Source organism: Barbus barbus (assembly GCF_936440315.1).
Source record: "Barbus barbus genome assembly, chromosome: 42".
Classification (NCBI taxonomy): Eukaryota; Metazoa; Chordata; class Actinopteri; order Cypriniformes; family Cyprinidae; genus Barbus; species Barbus barbus.
In genome coordinates, this window is record NC_136720.1 from 8,183,649 (window position 1) to 8,208,043 (window position 24,395).

Sequence of the window (24,395 nt, forward strand, 5' to 3'; positions counted from 1 at the left end):
TTGTTTGGTTACTGATTAGATGGCATAATACTGAATGATAAAGCCTTACCTGTAAGCAAAGTGCTAGAGTCCTTCGTCCATTCTGAGGGACACAGGCAACAGCACAGGTATGCATAATATCTGTATCTCTGGCTGTCTCCCCCGTTTCTTGTTGTTTATAAAACGGCACTGTTTTCACATTTGCACAGATGAGTTATCTGTATTAATATTCATTGTATTTGATTAGACTATGCACATTAACAGGGTTATTTGTCACGTCTGTCAATACATTTTTATGTATGTATGTCTGGATATGAATGTATGTATAAGCTTGTTACACTATACAATGGCCAGTCTGCAAATAAACAACGTTATTTGCATCAAAATTCTTATTATATTTTTTATATAAAGCATACAAATAAATGACAAACCATTATTTTGTCAAAAAGCATAAAATGTATAAATAAAAGTATAAATACATATTTTTTTATCTTTTTATTATTTCGTCTTTGAAAACTTTTTTCAAACACCCTTCCTCTTGCAGGAAATGTGGTGCAATTTCTGAATCCACTCTCAGCTCCACCCTCAGGGGTCTTTCCCCTCAGATGATGTTTTCTTAATCCTGTGAACAATGGACCCTGGAACAAATGTTGTTTGCACGACAATAATGTGATGCTGTTCATAATGATCCTGGTGTTAACACGCTCTGTACTGTTCTGTCATCTGTCATTCATATTGTTTCCAGGGCATCATGAGTGTGGAAAAGAAGACGGCACGAGAGCCTTGCTGCTCCAAATTAAAGGTAATTTTGACTTATCTTCTTCTGCTTTTCAGTTTCTTGTTTACATTTGCCCATTATGATCAAAGACATGAACGTGATAACAGCTCATTTAATCCCATCATTATGCAATTACTTTTTATTGACTTTCTCTGCATAGTTTTAGCTTCTGAGATCTTGTTTGTATAGTGGCCTTAAAAATTATTTAGACATTTAAGTCACAGGCAAATTTCATTGCATGTTAAATATTAAACCAACTGACAACAAGAAAAGAGTACAAGAACACATTTTGAGTATATATATATATATATATATATATATATATATATATATATATATATATATATATATATATATATATATATGGTTTTTCATAGTTACTGCAGTTAACTACCTGTTCTTATTCCGTACACCTCTTTAAATTCTTGGTAACACTTTAAGGTGTCCTATGTACTTACTATTATATTAACAATAAATTATACCTAATTACATGCAAGTAACCCTAAACCAAATCCTAATCCTAACCATATAGTACATGTAGTTAATTTCTATTACTCAGAATTTAAATGAATAATTACACTGTAACAACAACCCCTTAAAATAAACTGTAACCAAATTCTTCCATCATTTACTTGCCTTCATGTAATTACAAACAAACAAATAAATACAACAGGATAGAATAGACATTGAATGGCAGCCTGTGAGGGATTGTCAGTGGTTCCACAAACCTATACAAAAAGTTCTACAGTTTGGTTTTACTGGATTGTTGGTTTGTTGGCTTGTGTTAGTGGGCACTTTGTAGTTGGTTAGCTGAAGATCAACATGGTCAGCTTGGAAAGACCAACCTACACTAGTTAAAACCATCTTAAACTATCTGGAATGTGATAACTAATTCAAGCATAATCCAACCAGATGGGACCACCCAGATTATTTTAACATCAAATGTAAAAATGTAATTTGTTAGTGTATAAACTAAAGTGGGTTTTTATTTACGTGAATTATCTCTCTGTTTTATCGTAATCTCTCTCGCTCTCTCTCTCTCTCTCTCTCTCTTCTTATCTCTCCTTCAGATGTTTTTGGCTGCCATGTGTTTTGTTTATTTTGCCAAAGCATTTCAGGGCAGCTACATGAAGAGCTCTATCACACAGATTGAGAGACGTTTTGACATTCCAAGCTCACTGATTGGATTCATTGATGGAAGTTTTGAAATTGGTGAGAATGAAAACAACAACAACAACAAAAACATATTTTGGGTCTAAATATAGCAGAAATCTTTATATACCCACACACTCAAATGGCAATTTGAATTATTTTACACTTTAGTGAGTTGGTGGCTAATTTATATTATCTAAAATCTTCTTATGCCCCACTGACAATTAGCTCAGGGGTGGGCCTCCATGCTAAAAAAATCACCTTTATGTTTAAAATGGGTGGTGATGTTAATTGGATACCAATTTTTGTTCTTTTCAGGTAATCTGTTTGTAATAGCTTTTGTGAGTTACTTTGGTGCTAAGCTTCACAGACCACGACTCATAGCAGCTGGATGTTTAATCATGGCCATGGGATCCTTCATAACTGCAGCACCACATTTCTTCCAAGGACTGTACGTTTACCGGTTGAACTACTGTTTAAACCCCTTTAGTTACCGTATTTGTGAAAACAAGGATATGTTTCTGATTTAATAAAAAAAAGAAGTGTTAATTCATTTTCCACAGGTACAAATACGAAACAACAATTTCACATTTCTCTGCCGCTAATGGTACAGAGAGTATTCTACCATGCTTAACCAATGGGAGTCTTGCACAAGATGAAATTCCCACAGTGGAAATTCAAGCAGGTAAGTTGTTTAACCCTGAACCTGACCATGAGACAGACCTAAGATAAGATATTAAACCATAAATAGGGATACTGCAACACATTTATCACAATAATAAACGTATGGGCCTTGATCTTCTAGATCCAACTGATCCAATTAAGTTTCTTCTTCCAAAAAAAAAAAAAAAAACCTTAACAGAAATATAGGAGAATGGGTGAATTGAAAATGTTTTGGGTCACATTAGGTTCACCCCATATATTATTTTTCATTATGCATAATAACACTTTCTTTATGCATAAAAACAAATTATTTACTCTTCTCATTTTTGAGTGATCTATGCCCAGACATATACAATTTTTGTAAGACCCACTCTAAATCTGACATCTACAAGAAATAACTCAGAAATAACTTAATTCTCAGACAATTGTGTGGAAGTTGTGGAATCATTTGTCATGTTTGGTTTGTAATATGATTGGGCTACCCACAACCCCCTGCAACACTGATCTGTCACTCTAGATTGCTTATACCAAGCTTTTCTTTTCTGAACTTTGAACTTTGGAAAGCCTAATGTATTGGGTTTGATTGCTTTTTATGTAATCGATACACTTGAAATCTACAAAGGTACACTTTGTTCTTTCATTGAGATCCTGATATTGTAGTGTGTTACACAGTTGGGAGTGCAGTTGTTCATTTGTGGTGCTTCTGTTTTTGTAGAATGTGATAAAGCAGCCAGTTCCTCCTTGTGGCTCTATGTGTTTCTTGGGAACATGCTTCGTGGGGTAGGAGAGACACCTGTCACGCCTCTTGGGTTGTCTTATCTGGATGATTTTTCGAGGGCGGAAAACACTGCTCTTTACATGGGTATGATTGATTAACAGCTTCAATCATTATATTACCAATTCTGACATACATTCAAGCATTATTAATATACTGCTGGTTACACTTTAAACCCATTAGACGTCAAAACGTACCATTTTCACTATACCACTTTCATTTAAAAGAGGGATCACCAAGTTCGGTCCTGGAGGGCCGGTGTCCTGCAGAGTTTAGCTCTAACCCTAATCAAACACACCGGAACGAGCTAATCAAGGTCTTACTATGTATATTTGAAACTTCCAGGCAGGTGTGTAGAGACAAGTTGGAGCTAAACTCTGCAGGACACCGGCCCTCCTCGATCAAGTTTGATGACCCCTGATTTAAAATGTGTATTTTACTTATTGATCATTAATATACAGTACAACCCGAATTCCGGAAATGTTAGGACGTTTTTTTTTTAATAAAATGAAAACTAAAAGAATTTCAAATCACAGGAGTTTATATTTTATTCACATAACAAATGTTTAAACGAAGAAATTTTACAATTTAATGCACAAAATTAGCTCATTTCAAATTTGATGCCTGCTACAGGTCTTAAAATTGTTGGGACGGGGGCATGCTTACCATGGTGTATCATCTCCTCTTCTATTAAAAACAGTTTGAAAACAACTGGGTATCGAGGTTATGAGTTTCTGGAGTTTTGGTGATGGAATTTGGTCTCATTCTTGCCTGATATAGGTTTCCAGCTGCTGAAGAGTCTGTGGTCATCTTTGACGTATTTTTCGTTTAATGATGCACCTAATGTTCTCTATAAGTGAAAGATCTGGACTGCAGGCATGCCAATTCAGCACCCTGACTCTTCTACTACGATGCCATGTTGTAATAGCTACAGTATGTGCTTTTGCATTGTCCTGCTGAAATACGCAAGGCCTTCCCTGATATAGACATCATCTGGAGGGGAGCATAAGTTGCTCTAAAACCTTTATATACCTTTCAGCATTCATAGTGCCTTCCAAAACATGCTAGCTGCCCATACCGTATGCACTTATGCACCCCCATACCATCAGAGATGTTGGCTTTTGAACTGAACGCTGATAACACGCTGGAAGGTCTCCCTCCCGGAGGACACAGCGTCTGTGATTTCCAACAACATCAAATTTGGACTTGTCTAACCATAGAAGACTTTTTCACTTTGAAACAGTCCATTTTAAATGAGCCTTGGCTCACAGAACATGACGACACTTCTGGACCATATTCACATATGGCTTCCTTTTTGCATGATAGAGCTTTAGTTGGCATCTGCAGATGGCACGGCGGATTGTGCTTACCGACAGTGGTTTCTGGAAGTATTCCTGGGCCCATTTAGTAATGTCAATACCAGAATCATGCCTATGAGTGATGCAGTGTCGTCTGAGGGCCCGAAGACCACAGGCATCCACCAAAGGTCTTCGGCCTTGTCCCTTACGCACAGCGATTTCTCCAGTTTCGCTGAACCTTTTGATGATGTTATGCACGGTAGATGATGAGATTTGCAAAGCCTTAGCAATTTGACGTTGAGGAACGTTGTTTTTAAAGTATTCCACAATCTTTTTACGCACTCTTTCACAGATTGGAGAACCTCTGACCATCTTTACTTCTGAGATACTCTGCCTCTCTAAGACATCACTTTTATAGCTAATCATGTTACAGACCTGATGTCAATTAACTTAATTTAATAGCTAGATGTTCTCCCAGCTGAATCTTTTCAAAACTTCTTGCTTTTTCAGCCCTTTGTTGCCCCCGTGCCAACTTTTTGGAGACCTGTAGCAGGCATCAAATGAAATGAGCTCATTTAGTGGAAAAAAGTGGAATATTTCTCCGTTTATACATTTGTTATGTTCTCTATGTTCTATTGTGAATAAAATATTGGCTCATGTGATTTGAAAGTCTTTTAGTTTTCATTTAAAAAAAGTCAAGGGCTTTAAGTTTACTTAAAGAGAGTACACTTTCATGACTATTTCTTTTACACACTGAAGTACACTTATAATAAGGTCAAATTAAAACTTTTACTTTAAAAGGAATCATTGTTTTAATAGTTTGTTTTACAGTTTGCACTTAAGTATATTTTTATATACTTTATATACTTTTAAATATCTACATTTTATAGTATATTATTTATGTAGTAAGTACTCTTGTTAAAAGCTGTGTAAAAATAAGTGTACCTTTTTCACAATGGATAACTGTCATATTATGTGTGTAGACGTGTTTTAAAACAAAAACAAAAAAATAATATGACATGTAGTATATGAAAACAAATCACCCTTGAAGTAAATTAAATAATGAATAGAGAATTTGTTTCTGTGATGTAGAAAATGAAATCCATTTTTATGGCCATTTAAGCAACATGATCATACACACAACAATAAAAAAAATGTTATACTGATTTTTTATCTTTTTTCAGCTCTCATACAAACTGTGGGAATAATGGGGCCCATGTTTGGATTCATGTTAGGATCTTTCTGTGCCAAACTCTACGTGGACATAGGAGCAGTGGACTTAGGTATTCACCTGTTTGTTCAACTGATAATGGCTCTTTGCCCTACACTGATCATATGATGATGATGTTTTGCACATTTCTAGAAAAAAAATCCCAGCAGCCTTTCTTAAAGGTACCTTCGGTTTTAATATGTCATCGTTGCTTGTTGCATGTGAATTATGCTAAAAGTAGATGTTTGTCTTTTAGTCTAATTGACTGGCAAGGTCACTTCTACAAAGTTGGTTCAAAAGTTTAACTTTGAAAAAGCACTCTGATTGCGCAAGATAATAACTCTGCATTAACACACACTTTTGTCAGTGATCATGATTTTTTAAAAACTATTATAACTAGTCTTCTATATATTTACTGATCCAGTAAGTTACTCTTTGACTTAAGAGGTCTTCGGTCCTACAGTTTGTTAGGATTTCAAATGATAAACACTTCTGGCTCATTAATGCACACGTCTGTTTTTTTTTTGAAGATACTATCACTATCAACCACAAAGACTCACGTTGGGTTGGTGCCTGGTGGCTGGGCTTTTTGTTAACTGGTGGAGTGATGCTACTGGCTGGAATTCCCTTTTGGTTCCTTCCCAAGTCTCTTCCTAAGCAGGATGAGACTGAAACTGAGAAAGAATCTAATGTTCTAGAGTGCGAACAGGACCGTTTCATTCCCGACAACAACAAACACAGTAATGCTCCCGACAGACCAGCTCCGGTTTCAATGGCAGCTCTGGCTAAAGGTGTACATTTCATGAAATATTTCTTTTTTTTTTTCTCATGAGGTTTGGTTATTGAGCATCAGTGTTGGGGAAAGTTACTTTTAAAAGTAATGCATTACAATATTGCGTTACTCGCTAAAAAAGTAACTAATTACGATACTTTTTATGGAAAGTAATGCATTACGTTACTTTTGCGTTACTTTTTAAATATGATCAGGGCTTGATTGTTTTTAATACAAGAAGTTCTATTTATAGCAAACGTCAAAGCCCTTTCACACCAAAAAGTGTAATGAATAAACCTCAGGCTGAAGGAAAAGTTAATTCACGTCTGTAAAGTAGAACTCAGGATAAGAAGGTTTAACACTCTTCGGCAATAAAAAACAATGAATCACAATTGTTAGTTTATCTAAAGTCATTTTTGCTTATTAGTATGGTTGAACTGGATCATCAAAAGTCAGCAGCAAAGACATTGGTCTTTATAAAATGGGATTAGATACATTTGTGTTGTTTAACATATTTAATTATTACAGTTTGCGTCATATTCTGAGTTTGCATTTCACTGTTTTAATTAATTTTGATGAATACTAAATCTGTTTTTTGGGATGAATTAATGGGATGAATTAATGCACGTTCACATTTAGTCTATAACTACAGTAACGGCATGACAGTGCACTGTCAGTCAATAAATGGGAAAAAAGTACCTGGCGTTACTTTTTTGAAAAAGTATTTTCTTGTAAATTAAAAAGTAATGCATTACTTTACTAGTTACTTGAAAAAAGTAATATTATTACGTAACTCGCGTTACTTGTAATGCGTTACCCCCAACACTGTTGAGCATACATAACCCTTGAATTTACGTGAAGTTCTTGATTTTTTTTCTAGATTTTCTGCCATCACTGAAGAAACTCTTCAGTAACACAATTTACATGATCCTCATTATCACCACTATCATACAAGTCAATGGTTTTATAGGACTGATAACATTTCAGCCAAAGTACATGGAGCAAACTTATGGCCAGTCAGCATCAAGGGCCATATTTTTAATAGGTGAGTTTACATTTGCCTATATTTTTATCTGTTTAATATTAATTCCTAGTGTTTCATAATACACATAGTGAAGCCTTTAAACAAAAAGAGTGCCACTTGTCCCTCTTATTCAAATATGAAAAAATAAAGATAAAAATCACAAAAATCATCTGATGCCAACAAAAAGGTCTGTACCCAGCCCTGAGTTTCTAAATTTCAATAGCTTTTTATTGATATGTCTTATTAAAAAGATTTGGGGTTATGTGCCCCCAGGCAAAGCTGAGTGGATTACTTACAAATTGTAATATGTGCTTCCAAATTACATGACAAAAATTATAGTTAGTAACATAATCCATTACACTGCACATTTTAGGTAGATTACGTTTGACCTATCTCACTTTTCACATTGATTTAAATAGGATAATCCTTTACCATATTGAAATAAAAATACAAAGAGTATGATAATATATTCCAATTTTTGTCAACAACATGAAGTGCATTAAACATTATATTATGTCAAGGTTTCCCAAACTGGGTTTGTAAAGGAACTGCAGGGGTTCTATGAGTTTAATGAAAAGCTAATAATTAAACAACAACAACAACAAAAAACATAAATGATAAATTACACTTTAAAATGTATTTACCCTTCAGAAAGCATATTCATGTCCAATACTGCATCATGAATTTATTAATCTTTTATCTTTCCAGGAGTTTCAAATTTACCAGCTGTGGCTTTGGGAATTGTCACTGGGGGGTTTATAATGAAGAAGTTCAAACTTAATATTCTTGGGACATCCAAATTCTGCATTACAGCATCTCTTCTGGCTTTCTCTGCGTTGCTTGTTCAATATTTCCTCCAGTGTGACAACTCACAAGTGGCTGGACTTACAGTGTCCTATCAAGGGTAAACGCTTCAGAAATATTATTGCAATTCATTGTGTTTGTTATCATCATTCTCTCTGGCAGCTTTGAGCAGTCAGTGGAATGATGGCATTAATGTATTGCATCTTTTATGTTCTGTTTGGTCTCGGAGGCTCCATTTTTTAGTGTGCAAAAACAACAATGGCAATTTTTACATTAACGTCTTTCACTGCACATTTTATACACTATTGGTTAAAAGTTATAATTTTCAGTGTCATCAGTGACACATGATCATTCAGAATTTTTCTAGCATTCTAATATCCTGATTTGGTGCTCAATTATGAATTATTAAAGTAAATATTTTACAACAGAAAATAGTTATTTTAAACTGTAATAATATTTTACAATATTTCTGTATTTGTCACAGTTTCAGTCTGTTTAGTTTCTTTACATTTTGGTTTTAATATTCCAAAAGAGGATGGATATCCCTGCTGTTCACCTGCTCCTCCCAGAGCAGAGGGAATGAATTGGAGCACAGCCCATACTCCTCCTGCTGAGGAGGAGATGCGTCTGGCCTCTGTATTATTTTATGAGAATTTAGTAGGGGTAATTCCCCAAAACCTTCCTTCCACACTGGTTCTTGTCCAGCCCTGAATCTTCTGTGACTCCAGTGGTCCCGCTCAGCTCAGAGTCTTCTTTATTGTTGAATTCCTCCTTCTGCTACTTAGCTTCCCAGTTCTTCGGCTAGGGCTTCATTCACTCTGACCATTCAGCTCCTCCTTGGCTCCACACACCCATACGTAGCTCCACCGGGGTCTGTAAGTTCTCGGGCCTCACCGGGCTCCACCTTGGTTAGTTGTTGACCTGCCTCCACCCTGAACTAACACTCCCCTGGGTACGCCCTGTCCCTCCATCCCTCAGGCTCTGACAGGCTCCTCCTTCCCTCCAGCTCCACCTTGTTCCTTACTTCCTCTGGATCTGCTCTGGCCTACCTTCAACTCCGGCTCTTCCATCCAGGCCTCCACTGTCTTTGCCTCCTCAGTTTTGCATCGGTCTCCACCACGCAGATTCCAGTATCCACCCTGTCTTCTCCCTCTGTCAGTTCTGCCTTGGGACTTCATCCTGGCTGTGCTCTGGAACCTCGCCTGGTTCTTTCTGCTCTCTTCCCCTCCCTAGCTCCTTCCACTGTCCTCTCCACCCTGGAGTCTCCTGCTGTGATCTCCTGTGGTTCCCTGCACTTTGCCAGTTAATCATTCACTAATCATTTATTATTTTTCATGGTTTTAGTTCTCCGGGTTCCCATTCTTATCATGTCGCTACCTCATTATTGATTCCTTTCACCCCTGTCCCATCTTGTTTCCTTTGGTAGCTCTGTGTATTTAAGGCCTTGGTTTTCCTCAGTTCCTTGTCCTGCATTAGCATTGCTTATTTTGGTTAGTGTTGCTTTATTCCTATTTCTGTATTCCCCTGAGAGTCAGTTTGTTAAAGACTATATATTAGGGGGCAGATGTGGCCTAATGAGTCAGACTTGTAACCCAAAGGTTGTGGGTTCGAGTCTAAGTACCAACAGGAATTGTAGATGGGGGAGTGACTGAAAACCGTTCTCTTCCACCTTCATTACCCACAACTGAAGTGCCCTTGAGCAAGGCACTGAACCCGCAATTGCTCGCCGGGTGCCGCAGCAAAAATGGCTGCCCACATGCTCCGGTTGTGTCTTCACGATGTGTGTGTGTGCACTTGAATGAGTCAAATGCAAAGCACAAATTTTGAGTATGGCCACATCGCCACATGTCATGTCACTTCACTCACACATATTGTATTTCTATGTCATCGTGGTTACTGACCAGCAAAATGTACTGTACTGAATTTTTTATCAAATGTATGAATAATAACAAAACAAACTAACAAAAACAACAAACAAACAAACTAACAAAAACAACATCAACAAACAAACAACAAAAACATAACTACAATACTTCAATCAGACCAAAATTGGGAAAAATAAATGTTTTGTTAAGTATTTCTGAGACATTACTGGGGGGTCTCTCAGATCCCAAACAGAGCATCACAGTGATTTAAAGCAAAGGAGCATACAATAATTTTTAACTTAGGTATAACTGAACTAAACATAAAGTAGTTTAATTATGCTGTGTATTTCAAACAGGGCTCCAGAAGTGTCCTACCAACAGAATACACTAATTTCTCAATGTAACATGGGTTGCTCCTGCTCTCTGAAGCACTGGGATCCCATATGTGCCAGCAATAGCTTGACCTATGCCTCCCCCTGCCTCGCTGGCTGCCAAACCTCCACTGGAGTTAGCAAGGAGATGGTAAACTATTCCCACTTTTCCAGACCTTTATATGCCTGTTGCTCAATCTTTTTTACCCACAGACTTCTATGGTTCTATACCTTTGTTGTTGTTGTTATTTTGATAGTATACAACATCAGTGTATACCTACAGTGACAAATTTGTGTAGACAAACTCAAATGTAAAATGTGAAACTGCTGTTGTGATATTTACCCTGGTGAAACAAATTTTGGCTATAAATATTTATTGTTCAATTATCAGAAGTGTAACATTAAAATTATCAGAATAGTGTAACGAAAAGATAGAATAGATTTTTAATAAACAAAACGCGGTGTAGACATCATATAAAAACAACGTAGTAACAAGTAGAACAGACAAAGGTTAATGGAGAACTGGAGGAAAAAGGTCTCCGGACCTTTTGTTTTTTATCGTCTACAATCTCTACACTGTGACAAAAACTCAGACCTAACCGAAGATGGAGTTTGCGGATCGCTTGGCTGCCCTGGCCCACGGAGATCTCCCGCTGTTAGAGTATGCGAGAGAGTTCAGCAGTCTCGCTGTGTGGACGGGGCTAGATGACGTGATGCTGAACTCTTTGTTCTGGATCGGGGCTAATTACCATCACCCAGTGGACCTCCCAGGCACCACAGGACTCAGCTGGAGGTAAGGGATCTTCCGGTTTCTGGAGAGTGTCCTGCCCCGATCCAGAACCAACCCGCCAACTGCAGCTCGCTCCTGCCCGCCTACCGCGGGGAAGCCCATGCCGCCGCCGTCCACGGCGAAGTCTATGCCGCCGCCGTTCGCAGCTCACCGAAACCCACCGGCTCCAGCCCCGGAGCTCCTGGATATGGCACTACCCCCTGAGCTCTCAGCTCCTGTCCTCTCTCCACAGTCCGCTCCTCGTTAGCGCCCTCCAGTGCCAGCTCCTCGCAAGAGCCCTCCTATGTCTCCACTGGTCCCTTCCAGCCCTCCTTCATCTCCTACGTCTCTGCTGGTCCTGTCCATCCCTCCTTCGTCTCCTACGTCTCTGCTGGCCCTGTCCAGCCCTCCTTCATCTCCTACGTCTACGCTAGTCCCGTCCAGCCCTCCATCATCTCCTAAGTCTCCGCTGGTCCTGTCCAGCTCTCCATCGTCTCCTTTGTCCCCACTGGTCCCAGCCAGCTTTGTTCCCTCAGAGCCCGCTCCTCGCAAGCGTCCTCCTGTGCCAGCTCCTCGACAGCACCCTCCTTTGTCTCCTACATCTCCGCTGGTCCCGTCCAGCCCTCCTTCATCTCCTATGTCTCTGCTGGTCCAGTCCAGATCCGTGCTTCCAGAGCGCCCCCAGGAGTCTGCGTGCCCCCAAGAGTCCGCGCTTCCAGAGCGCCCCCTAGCCCGTGATTTCGCCAAGAAAATGTTTTTGGGGGGGCCATATAACCATTGCTTGTGTGGCCGGGCCAAGGACCAAGGCCACAGAGTCCCCGGATCCGCCATGGCCTCCAGAGTCCCCTGATCCGCCATGGCTCCCGGAATCCCCTGATCCGCCATGGCCACCTGAATCCCCTGCCGGGGGCAATATCTGTTACGTGTTGATTTCTGTTTAGTTCCTGTTTGCCTTTATTTGTTTTTTCTTGTTCTACTTTTGTTAATCATCATTTATTCCAATCCACCTGTTTCATATTATTCATCTTGTTTGCTCATTTGTTTCCGTTTCTTTAAAAGTCCTGAGTTCTCCCCTAGTCTTTGTCTGAGTTTAATGTTGAATAAAGGAAAAAGTATGTTGATTCTACTTCGTTCTCCTGACCTTTTGTTTTTTATCTTCCACAACCACTAAACTGTGACAAAAGTCAATTCACAGAGGCAGAGAAAATAATTCAATTTCGAAATGTCCTTGCAATTTTTTGTGGTTTTATATTTTGTTTTTAATTATTTTAGGGGGAGCCACACATTGTATACAAACATATCAAATTAAAATATTAGTACTAGCAATACTAGTGCTTGAATTGATTATTTACACCACTAGTGAAAATGCCTCTATTTTGCCAAATTTGATTTTTATTTTTCATTCAACATTTTGAATTGTACTGAAAAAATAAGTACGTAATATGTATATAATTTGATTTTCAATATGTTTGTGTATTTAGTGGTCCCCCTTTTGACAGCAGCACTTGAGCTGCATGAAGTATTTGTGTAAACCTGATGATCCATGTGATGCCTGTTGTGTGCTGACCTTTTGTATAAAAGCCTGAACATGGTTGGTTACATTTGATTAGTGACCTTGAATTAGTGTTGATTATCTGTTGTTTTACCTAAATTTCATCACTGTAGAAATGACCAAATCCTAAACCTTTGTTTACTACTATGTTTTAATGGGGAAGGGAAAATAAATCATAGACACTGTAGTGTTTACTGTATTAAGACCCTAATGCATTTGTTTTTGTAGTAGTTGACACAATCTGACTCTTTTCAAAGGTATTCCACAACTGCACCTGCATTGGAGATTCGCCTCTCCCATATGCAAACATGTCAGCAGTGCTGGGCCAGTGCCCTCGCAAGAGTGATTGTGACTACATGTTTAAGTTCTACATGGCGGTGACAATCATTGGTTCCTTTTTCCCGGCTTGTGCAGCCACACCAGGTTACATTATTCTGCTCAGGTAATGATTTGTTTCCAACAGTGTAACAACACCTTTAAAGGTGCCATAGAATGCATTGATACAATATTTTAAATTGTTCTCTGAGATCTACATAGAATGTACGTGGCTTAGGTAAGGGCAAAACATTTCCAGAAACGGTTTTACATGTGCATTTACAACCTTAGGATTTCTTCCTAGAATGAAATGGTCTGTTATTGGCTTATTTGGAAGGGTCATGAATAATAATGTTGAGCTCTGCTCTTATTGGCTGTTTCACAGTGCGGCTCAATGCTAAGCTCTGCTCTGATTGGCTGTTTCACAGTGCGGCTCAATGCTAAGCTCTGCTCTGATTGGCTGTTTCACAGTGCGGCTCATTTCAGTAGCTCACACAGCAGGAAGGAAACACAGGGAAAATATATATTTCAATACTTTCTCTCGCAGTTATATCGTCGGGTGTATATAATATATGGGCATCTGGGAGCCGCTATTAATATGCGGGGCACTGAAACTGCTTTCAGATCACTTTTTACTTTTACTTTCGAGATTCGCACAAAATCTGCTTATACTATTGAGTGGCAGTACTTACCAAACATTTTACAAGATCAGATGCTTGTCAGTGGTGCTCAGGATCTGTAAATCATTCACCATCATCCTGAGTCATCTCTCCTTACTCTGTTTATGTGGTAAGTGAAATCTTATGCGCTGTAATGTAACAGGCTACCGCTAGCAAGGAGCTAACCATGTCCCTTTAGTGGCTCGCGTTATTTTATTAGAACACATTATTTGCTTTCCGTGCCTTTCTGAATACAGACACAAATCCCACTTCACAGCCTCTGCACAGCCTGGAACATAGCATTTATTTCCATGATCTGCCATTTTCGCTGTTGTCCTCGCTTGTTTCTTCACAATACCTGCAGAATTTCTGATGGTTCAGCTGGCACCTGGCCTAGAACATGGGTAGGTATATGCAAATGTTGGGGGTGTAACTATTAGTGATTCCGTCTGTAATGTCACAGTCGGTGTTATGTTCTGATTCGCCTATTTGTCTTTTGCATCCACGAGATTTACATAAGAAGGAGAAAACAATGGTGTTTGAGGCTCACGGTATGTCATTTCCATATACAGAACTCTTATTACTCAACTATGCCAAGGTAAATACAGTTCCTCTTCAGGAACTCCAGAGACGCTTTGGGGAATGCCTTCAGCGTGACCGGCTATGAATACAAATTAAATCTGTCCAATGGATGGCGGGACGCCACGGGCGAGGTGACGTAATGACCAGCTGGCATAAAAGCACGTGCGATGAAACCGGCATCAGCTTTTTTCTTTCAGCTAGCGTTCTGTATCTCCTTGAGTATTTGGTGTTTTCTATTTGTTACTAACATGGGAGCAAAGCGCAATACGGGCGGTGTGTTCCTCCCTACAAATGTTTTTTGTGTGCGGGGGATACACGCGGCTTGTGTGTGCTTTGCTTGGGAGCAGGACATGCAGAGGCGGCTCTCGAGGGGGCTGTTTGCCCGTGCGGGAGCCTTCCTCTGTGCATGCTTTGCTCCCGAAAGTCCCTCCTCTCCGGAGGGGGGTTTTTTCTTTTGCGTTCCCAGCGACGCTGACCCTGCTTCCGCTGAGGCGGAGCGGAGGCGGGCCTCGTGGGGTTCGCGGCGGGATCTGATGGAGGGATCGGAGTCGAGCGAGTCTCTATCTCCATCCTCACCTGTTGGATCCCATGACCGCTCCCCGAGATCGGAAGCCTACCTCGCGGATACTTCCCCTCGGGCAGCGGCCTCTGCGTTTCTTTTGTCTTCCTCCGAGGAGGTTGACACGGGAAACGCTGAGCATGTTGCACACCCTCTTTCACCCCAATATGAAGGGCTGGTGGAGTGTCATGCCGAACCGCAGAGAGGGTTATACGAGTGTTTTCTGCGGTTTCAGACTCACCTCCACATCGGTGCCTGCACTTTTTCCCCGACCTCCACACTGAGGTGTAGAGGTCGTAGGGAAAACATTTCGGCCCGCCTCTTCGTCCCCTCATTCAATTACTACGGTAATGTGATGGGGACGAGTGAGCGCGGTTACAGAGCGATGTCGCGTGTGGAACAGACGCTTGCGAGCTATCTGTCCCCTGACGCTGCGTCGTCTCTGAAGGCATGGGGTACGCGGCAGCAGGTCGGGTTGGCTTATGTTTGCACACCATGGTGGTGTTGCGGGCATGCCAGGCTGACCTGCTCAAGGAGTTGGACGAGGGCGAGGGATTTAGTGCGGAGGACATTCGTGAACTCCGCAAAACTGCTGATTTGTCTCTCCGCGCCACCAGGGAGACCGCCTTTGTGGGATGTTGAGATCCTGGTGGCGGCGGAGAGGCATCTTTGGTTGACCCTGTTTGGATTTAAAGACCGCAACAGGGTCTTCCTTCTGGATGCTCCACTTCGCCTTCTGGCCTTTTCAGTGACACTGTTGACTCCTTTGTCGACGGATACCGGGAGGTCGGGAGGCAGGCGGCGGCATTCCAGTGGTTTCTCCCTCGTCGCTCTCTAGCTCACGGGGCTGCTGGGCGAGAGCAGCCCCTGCCGCGTGCTGGCTCCTCGTATAGGCAAGCTCGCCCCCGCAGGAGCGGGGTCGGTGTGGTAAGAAGGGTGCGCGGTCAAAGACCTCCCAGCCAAGCAGGCAAAGAGGTAGACTATTTTGCAGCGTGGAACTACTGCCAAATGTGTCTCAGTGGGTCCTGCGCACTGTAGAGAGAGGCTACAGAATCCAGTTCGGTTCTCGTCTGCCTCAATTCAACAGGGTGAATTCCAAGTTAGTGGGCCCCGAGCAGGCTCTGGTAATGGAACAAGAGGTAGATACTCTCTTAAGGTAGGAGGCCATCGAGGTGGTCCTCACTCACGAAAGAGAGTCCGGGTTCTACAGCCGGTACTTCATAGTTCCAAGGAGGATGGAGGATTGCATCCCATTTTAGATCTGCATCAATTGAGCCGCTCAGTCAGCTGACTGAAGTTCAAGATGCTCAGGTAAGTGTCTCAGATCAAGTGCGAGGACTGGTTTGTCACTTAGATCTAAAAGACGCATAGTTTCACATCTCCATCCTTCCCTATCGTCAATTACATCGACGATTGGTTTATTCTCGCTCAATCAGAGCGGAGGGCGACTCAACATTGAGATGTTGTTCTCGCTCACTTAAAAGTGTTGGGGTTAAGACTGAACCCCAAGGAAAGTGTGCTTTCTCCATTACAGAGAACCACTTATCTGGGGATGGTGTGGGATTTGACCATGGTGCAGGCACGTATGTCTCCTGCTCTGATCGAGTCAATCCTCACGAAAGTAAGGAGGGTGAAAGAAGGCCAGTCACTCACTTTCAAGCAGTTTCAGACACTGCTGGGTCTGGTGGCAGCTGCGTCCAACATGATACCTATTGGCCTGCTGTACATGAGACCCCTACAGTGGTGGCTCAAGACCAAGGAGTTCTCCCCTAGGGGAAACCTGCTTCGCATGATCAAGGTCACGCGGCGATGCCTACGTGCCTTAGACATGTGGAGACAACCTTGGCTCTTGTCCCTTTGAGGCCGAGCTCTCCTTGTTGGTCGAGCTGGCATTGCTCCCCTCAACTTAGAGGGTCACCTTTGAGGATGCCACTCCCTTCTTAGCGTCTGAGTTCCCTCTCATGCTGAGAGTTAAGTTCTCCGCTCTTCAGAACTCTGCCTTGGTAGAGCTAGCATTGCTCCCCTCACTATAGAGGGTCACCTATGAGCATGCTGCTCCCTCCCGGCTCTCCTTGGTGGTCAAGCTGGCATTGTTCCCCTCAGCTTAGAGGATCTCCTATGAGCATGCCACTCCCTTCTGAGAGCCTGAGTTAGTATCTCAATGTGGGAGCAGACACCCTGTCGAGACAGGGGCTCTTGTCCGGGGAATGGATGCTTCACACCGAGGTGTTGAAGCAGATCTGGAGAGTGTTTGGCCAGGCTCAGGTGGACCTCTTCGATACTCAGGAGACAGCGCAATGTCCCTTCTGGTACTCTCTACTTCATCCAGCTCCGTTGGAAGCCATGGTACAGACATGGCCGAGGCTTCGTCTGTACGTCTTCCCCCCGTTTGCTCTGCTCCCCGGAGTTCTGGAGAGAGTGCGCCGGAACGGAGTCCGGCTGCTACTAGTAGCCCCGTTCTGGCCTGGCCGAGTATGGTTCTCGGACCTGATTTCCCTCCTCGACGGCTCTCCATGGGAGATTCCAGTCAGGAGGAATCTCCTCTCACAGGCAGGAGGCACCCTTGTGCACCCCTACCCGGAGTTGTGGAGGCTGTGGGTGTGGCCCCTGGGGGGGCACGGCTCATAGCTTCCGGTCTCTCAGCTTCCGGTCTCTCAACCGAGGTTGTTGAGACCATCCTCCAATCCAGAGCTCCCTCAACGAGGAGACTGTACGCCCTGAAGTGGAGATTCTTCACTTCATGGTGCGGAGATCGCCAGCTCGACCCAGTTAACTGCCCGAATGGTACAGTGCTGGACTTCCTGCAGGCTCGACTCTCTGCAGGGTTAACCCACTCCACTTTGAAGATTTGTGTGGTGGCGATTTTGGCCTACCATGCCTCTCTTGGTGGACAGTCAGTGGGCAGACACCCCCTAGTACACGTTTCCTCCTTGGTGCACTGAGGTTAAGGCCTCCAATACGGTCCCGGGTCCCCCCTTGGTACTTGGCTGTGGTATAGAATGCTCTCTGTAGGCCTCCATTCGAGCCTATTGAGGAGATCTCAGATCGCCCCGAAGACCGTGTTTCTTCTGGCGATTTTATCTCTGAAGAGAGTTGGGGATTTGCGGCCCTGTCAGTGGCCCCTTCTCACTTGGACTTTGCGAAGTTCCTTCGGTCACGCCACAGCCTGTCGTACTGCAGGCCTTCAGTCCTCCTCCCTTTCGGAGCCTGACCAGCTAAAGCTTAACCGTATGTGTCCAGTGCTGGACACATACGTTCACAGAGCTGCCATGTGGTGAAGGGCGGACCAATTGCTGATTTGCTATGGTCCCCCTAAGAGAGGTCTTCCTGCTTCAAGCAGACCCTCAGCGGTAGATGCCAGCGCTTGCTTCAATTTAGAAGCTGACGCCGGTTTCACCGTACATGCTTTTATGCCAGCTGGTCATTACGTAACCTCGCCCGTGATGTCCCGCCATCCATTGGACAGATTTCTTTTGTATTCAGAGCCAGTCACGCTGAAGGTTCCCCAAAGGGTCTCTGGACGCAGTGTCTCGTTCCTTCGAGAAACTGGGGTTACATACGTAACCTAAGACGTTTTCCATTCTATGGCACCTTTAAAATAATTGATTGTCTTTAAGAAAAACTATGTAATACAGTACATGGGTAATAAACAATACTGTAAAGAAACGTTACAAATGAGACAGACACAAAGAAAGAAAGAAAGAAAGAAAGAAAGAAAGAAAGAAAGAAAGAAAGAAAGAAATAGAAAGAAATGCATGAAAACTTCCAAAACATTTGTTTTTACATATTTTTTTTACAGTGTATTTTACAATTTATGACATAACACGGTTGATAGGTAGACTACCAGGGTTGAAGTAACACCAACATTTCTTGAAAAATACATAATGTGTATGTGTAGCTTATTTGTTTAGGACATTTCTGATTGGGAAACATATATTTTAATATTTGTTTTAAATATGAATACATGTTCTTTTGACTGTTCTTTTCTTAGATCTATAAATCCGGAACTAAAGTCTTTGGCTCTTGGTGTGCATATCCTGCTTATTCGGACTCTGGGTAAGAGGATTTCTTTTGTACAAATTTTCAAAACAAGATTATAATACAGAAAAAAAAATATCTCAAGTTGATCAAAAATAACTTTTCTAGGTGGCATTCCCCCTGCAATTTATTTTGGAGCCTTGATTGACAGGACCTGTCTGAAATGGGGCACAAAACAATGTGGAGGGAGAGGAGCATGTCGTATCTATGATTCCATTGCCTTCAGGTTAGCAAACTTACAATGGCACTTCCAGAAATACTTCCATATATATATATATATATTGTGGCGGGAGGAGCAAACGACAGACACACTCGGAGAGGCTTTTATTAAACAAAAATATCAAAATAAGTGTCCAAGGGGAAAAAGTGTCCAAAATAAATGGGGAATCTGGTGTCCTCGTCTTGCTGCGGGGATCGTGAAGGAGGGGCGGTGTTCGAGAAGGAAGGGTCCAGGAAAGGGCCGGAGTCCGGTGGCCGCACTCGCTCCCGATTGGAGGTCCGGGGCGGGGGGGACTGCGGCTTCTCTAGCGGCTTCGTCTACCTCCTAATCCTCGGGGACTCGATGGGATTCCACGGCCCGGCATCCTGGCCCGACGGCCGTACCACGGGTCCGGTATCAACCGGACTGCGGGTCCGGTGGCTCGTGTCTCTGGCGGCGGCGGGTACTTCCCTCAACGCTCCCTTCCTGGACCCACGAGGACACCAGCGTGCATGCACGGGGAAGAGACCGATCTCTCGAGGAGAGGCGCGCTCGGCATTTAAACGGCGGCGGTGATGAGGCCCTATTCGATTCAGGTGTGCCTCATCACACGCCGCCAAACCTTTCCATCTTCAGCACCCCTCCTCTCTCACACACCCACTCCCGTCGGGTGTGTGAGATATATATATATTTGCTTGTTTTTTCTGGAAGTGCCAGTGTAGGTTTAATGTTTTTAGTTATTGCAAAATTCTTTTGTTAAAGAATGACCAGAATAATCCTCAGAATCATTTGATAGTTTTCCGTTCAAGCCAAGTCACCTTTATTTACATAGCGCTTTATACAATACTGATTGTCAAAAGCAGCTTTACAGCTTTACAGTGTCAACAGGAAAATAGTTTGCATTGTGAAAATTGTATATTTCTGCAGCTTATAACTTTTAACACTTGTATTAAATTTAAACTTACAACTTGTGTTTTTCATTACTGCCATCTTGACAATTTGCAATCATAACATGATTTTTTTTTTTTCCCTACAGAAATTCTTACTTGGGTGTTATTTATGGCCTGTTTGCTACATCATTTGTGCTGTGTGGAGTCCTGTACAATAGACTGTCTCATCGCGAAAAGAAGCGAGCACTGAAGTCCCAATTAAAAGCTCCAGAACAGGATGGCAATGGTGTTTCTACTGGCAATAGGAATGTATCTTCAGCTATCATAAAATGCAATGAAAATCCAGACCAGGAGACCACTATCTGAAGTCTTCAGAAATCAAATGTGTGTATTGCACCAAAAACTGTTATAAAGATATAACTCCCATGTCCATGTGAAATGTAAATGTTTTGGCTATTAAACTGTGTTAAAGCTGCAGTCCATAAGTTTTGGCTTTTTGTCGCCATCTCTGTTGAAAACCTGGTATTGCAGCCAGGTGCGGAATTATCTTTATTACGTGGTCTGTGCTATAGCACGGCTTCAGCGTGGATGAATCTAATGTTTTGAGGTGAATGTGTAGCTGTCAGTCACCGCACCGGTGTGAATCAAACACTTAGTAATCACAGATTCTAGCCTACGTCTTGGAATAAATGACCCAAATCAGAATTTTCACCGTATATTGTCATCTGAACAAGTAACAAGTCTGGCACGTTTGGTCTGTCCAACTGAGGAAAAAACCGTGCAAAGTATTATTGTTGTTCTACTTTATTCTCAAATTATGAATGTTAACAACATCAGCATTGCGAGACTATGAGTGCATTGTGTATTAAAGTGTAGATTTAAATTTCTCTACAGTCTAATCTAATTGTCATGCTATTCGAATTTCATATTAAGAAATTATTTTTACCCAAAAAGCAAACTATGCTCTCTTCGAAATGGTTGTCTTTAGAATACAAATCTTGTGTAATCTCAGGCTATCTGTAATCAGAAGCACGTTTAAAACAGGAATATAATTGAATTTCATTCACACGTGTTTCATAAACAAATAATCCTTTATGGATCATAATCCACCATCAAAATTATAATCTTAATTATTCTAGTTGCTGTGAGAAAAGGATATAAATGAGCCACCACCTGCAGCATCCGCATGTGCGATAGCCTACTAGCCTGGACAACTTCTTTATCAAGATCAGAAGATCAGAATGAGCTTTATTGGCCAAGTATGTTTACACACAAGGAATTTGTTGTAGTGACATAAGCTCCACAGTGCAACAGAAAGACAGCAACAGGACAGGACACAGATAATAAAAGAATAACAACACTTAACCAAAAGGCAATGTACAAAGCAGCAAAAACACAATATATAATATAGACAACTATGTATGTACAGGTCAAGTATGTGCAAATTAGAAATGAGAAAATAAAGATAAAATTAGTGAGTGTGGTGAATGGAGAGTGTATTATAGTTGTGTGTTCCACGTTTATTGTTGAGTGTTCATGAGATGGATTGCTTGAGGGAAGAAACTGTTCCTATGTCTGGTCGTTCTGGTGCACAGAGCTCTGTAGCGTCGACCAGATGGTAACAGGTCAAAGAGGGAGCGTGCTGGGTGTGAGGGGTCCAGAGTGATTTTACCAGCCCTTTTGCTCACTCTGGATAAGTACAGTTCTTGGAGAGTGGGGAGGGTTGTACCATTGATTCGCTCAGCAGTCCGGACTACCCTCCGTAGTCTTCTGAGGTCAGATTTGGTAGATGAGCTGAACCAGACAGTTATAGAAGTGCAGAGGATGGATTCAATGATGGCAGAGTAGAACTGTTTCAGCATCTCCTGTGGCAGGCTGAACTTCCTCAGCTGGCGAAGAAAGTACAGCCTCTGCTGGGCCTTCCTGACAATGGAGTCTATGTGAATGCGTTTGAAGCATGAGGGGACTTCGCACAGCTCCAGTGATCTGTTAAAGATCTGTGTGAAGATGGGGGCCAGCTGATCAGCACAGGTTTTTAGGCAAGCTGGTGACACACCGTCTGGGCCTGGTGCTTTCCTTCTTTTGTTCTTCCTGAAGACCTGGCACACATCTTCTTCGCTGATTTGAATCGTAGGTGTGGGGGAGAGAGGGGTTCCTGGAGGTGTGAATGGTTGTGTGGAGAGGTGTTCAGGGCGGGTGTGGGGTGATCTTTTAAAACGACAATAAAAGTTGTTCAAGTCGTCTGCCAGGTGTTGATTCTCCAGAGTGCTGGGGGATGGTGACTTGTAACTGGTGATATCCTTCATTCCTATCCACACTGAAGCAGGATCACTGGAGTCCATCGTTTAACAGATCTTAATACAGGCTTTGCAGACTTAAGTTTCTGCCTGTAGGACGGAATAAGATGAACCAAACAGTGATCAGTGAGTCCTAAAGCTGCTTGTGGAACCGAGTGATATGAGTCCTTTATTGTTGTGTAACAGTGATCCAAAATATTACTGTCTCTGGTGGGACATGTGATGTGCTGTCTGTATTTTGGCAGTTCGCGGGAGAGATTTGCTTTATTTATGTTTACAGATGTGACATAATGACGCAGTACCATGCTCGAAATTCCCGCGAAAACCTACCTGTACCACTCAAATTAGAAAACATTGTTATAAGATAACCGTGTTGAATCGGGCTAAAGTAAGGCGATAGTTTTGAACACTGGCTGGTTATGTACTTTATTAAAAATTTATTTTGGATAATTTTAACAACAAAAAGTTACAGACTGCAGCTTTAAGTTGTATGTTTATTGAGTAGATGATGTTTGTGAACAGAGACTTTCAAAGTTCAACTTATTGACCTTTTGCTACAACACATTTCAGCTATTTTCTGAATCTAAAACATAAAACAAAAAAGTTTTATAGTATAATCTATTATTATAGTTTAATAGTATTTATATTATTTACACACGTATCAAAACAAACAACTGTTCTTTAGATAGAAAGTAATTATAAGCAAAGAAACCTGGCTTGATGCTCAGGCCCTTAAGTTTGAAAGCATCATAGCCAGGTCTATATCTACATCAAACCTATTTGTTCCATTGTTTCTCTTACACCTTTCAACAGTCTGTTAAACAACCTGGCAATGGAGCACTTACAAAACAACACCCAAGGACAGAGTGGTATGTCACTAAAGTTATTTAACTTTTGATGGAAAGTAATTGACAAATTAGAGTCTGTATGGTTCATGGTACATATGATATCACAGGCCATAAAAATAGATTGTGTTTCGGCTGTGATAACCTTACACTCTTGACTTTGTAGGTGTTTGTGGTGGTCAGTCATGCATACGAAGAAATGAGGCAGTTGAAGATGACAGCTACTGTGATAAGACTGCATATGATTGGCTAGAAGAGGACGATCTGAAACACAGGAATGACTCAGTACATGAAAACCAAGCCAACCAGGTGGGGCTTCAATTTGTTTGTTCTTGTGGACTCAAACGGATAAACTATAGATTTTGATTTGTACACAGGAAAGAACAACTTTCCCACAGGCCATGGACTGTCATATGATGCTTTGACATCTCTTTTGGATCAAACAGTTTTGGGCTCTGGGTACCATGTATACATGGATAATTTTACACTAGTCCAACGCTCTTAAAATACTTGTTTGCTTTGAAGTTTGGTGCATTGGGTCTTACAGAGACAACAGGAAGGATTGCCCTCAGAATGCAGCTGAAGTAGATGGACACACGAGATGTGTCTGTCTGTTCCACCATTCATGCTGCCTATACAGGAGACACTGTGCAGAGGAGGGTGAAAACACAAAATGGATGGAGGACAAAGAGTTTTCCATGTCCTGCACCTGTGACTGCATACAACCAGCACATGGGGTGCATTGACCTGTCTGACCAGCTGTTACAAGTCAAGTCAAGTCACTATTATTTGTATTGCACTTTTAACAATGCAAATTGTGTCAAAGCAGCTTTACATCAGCTTGATATAAAGTTGGGTGGCTTTACAACAGCATTTTATATATTTACAGTATTTAGACGGGGACATAGTGTGTCGAAATAGTGTCATTCTCCTCTGGCCAGACAAAATCAGCAGTTTAAATCTAGGCTGCAGCAGGGTCAGATTGTGGAAAGGACTCAA

At 41.8% G+C, this 24,395-nt stretch overlaps 1 protein-coding gene across 3 annotated transcripts; it reads left to right on the forward strand.

Moving 5' to 3' along the window:
- On the forward strand, positions 1–23,698 carry LOC306861685 (solute carrier organic anion transporter family member 1C1-like). Of its 3 annotated transcripts, XR_013783499.1 has the most exons (17): positions 6–107; positions 725–781; positions 1,828–1,969; positions 2,228–2,360; positions 2,473–2,594; positions 3,288–3,434; positions 5,830–5,928; positions 6,386–6,646; positions 7,508–7,672; positions 8,360–8,555; positions 10,677–10,842; positions 13,270–13,454; positions 19,119–19,183; positions 19,274–19,391; positions 20,401–20,638; positions 23,365–23,420; positions 23,563–23,698. XR_013783499.1 is itself a non-coding variant. In XM_079404088.1 (15 exons), exons 2-15 carry the CDS (start codon positions 731–733, stop codon positions 20,618–20,620), a joined length of 2,070 nt encoding a protein of 689 aa, XP_079260214.1. In that variant the 5' UTR covers positions 6–107; positions 725–730; the 3' UTR covers positions 20,621–20,731. The 3 variants fall into 3 exon arrangements, 2 of the variants coding, with proteins under 2 accessions (XP_079260215.1, XP_079260214.1); XM_079404088.1 differs by lacking the exons at positions 23,365–23,420; positions 23,563–23,698 and having other exon boundaries at positions 20,401–20,731; XM_079404089.1 differs by lacking the exons at positions 10,677–10,842; positions 13,270–13,454; positions 23,365–23,420; positions 23,563–23,698 and having other exon boundaries at positions 1–107; positions 20,401–20,731.
- The last annotated feature ends 697 nt before the right edge of the window (positions 23,699–24,395 follow it).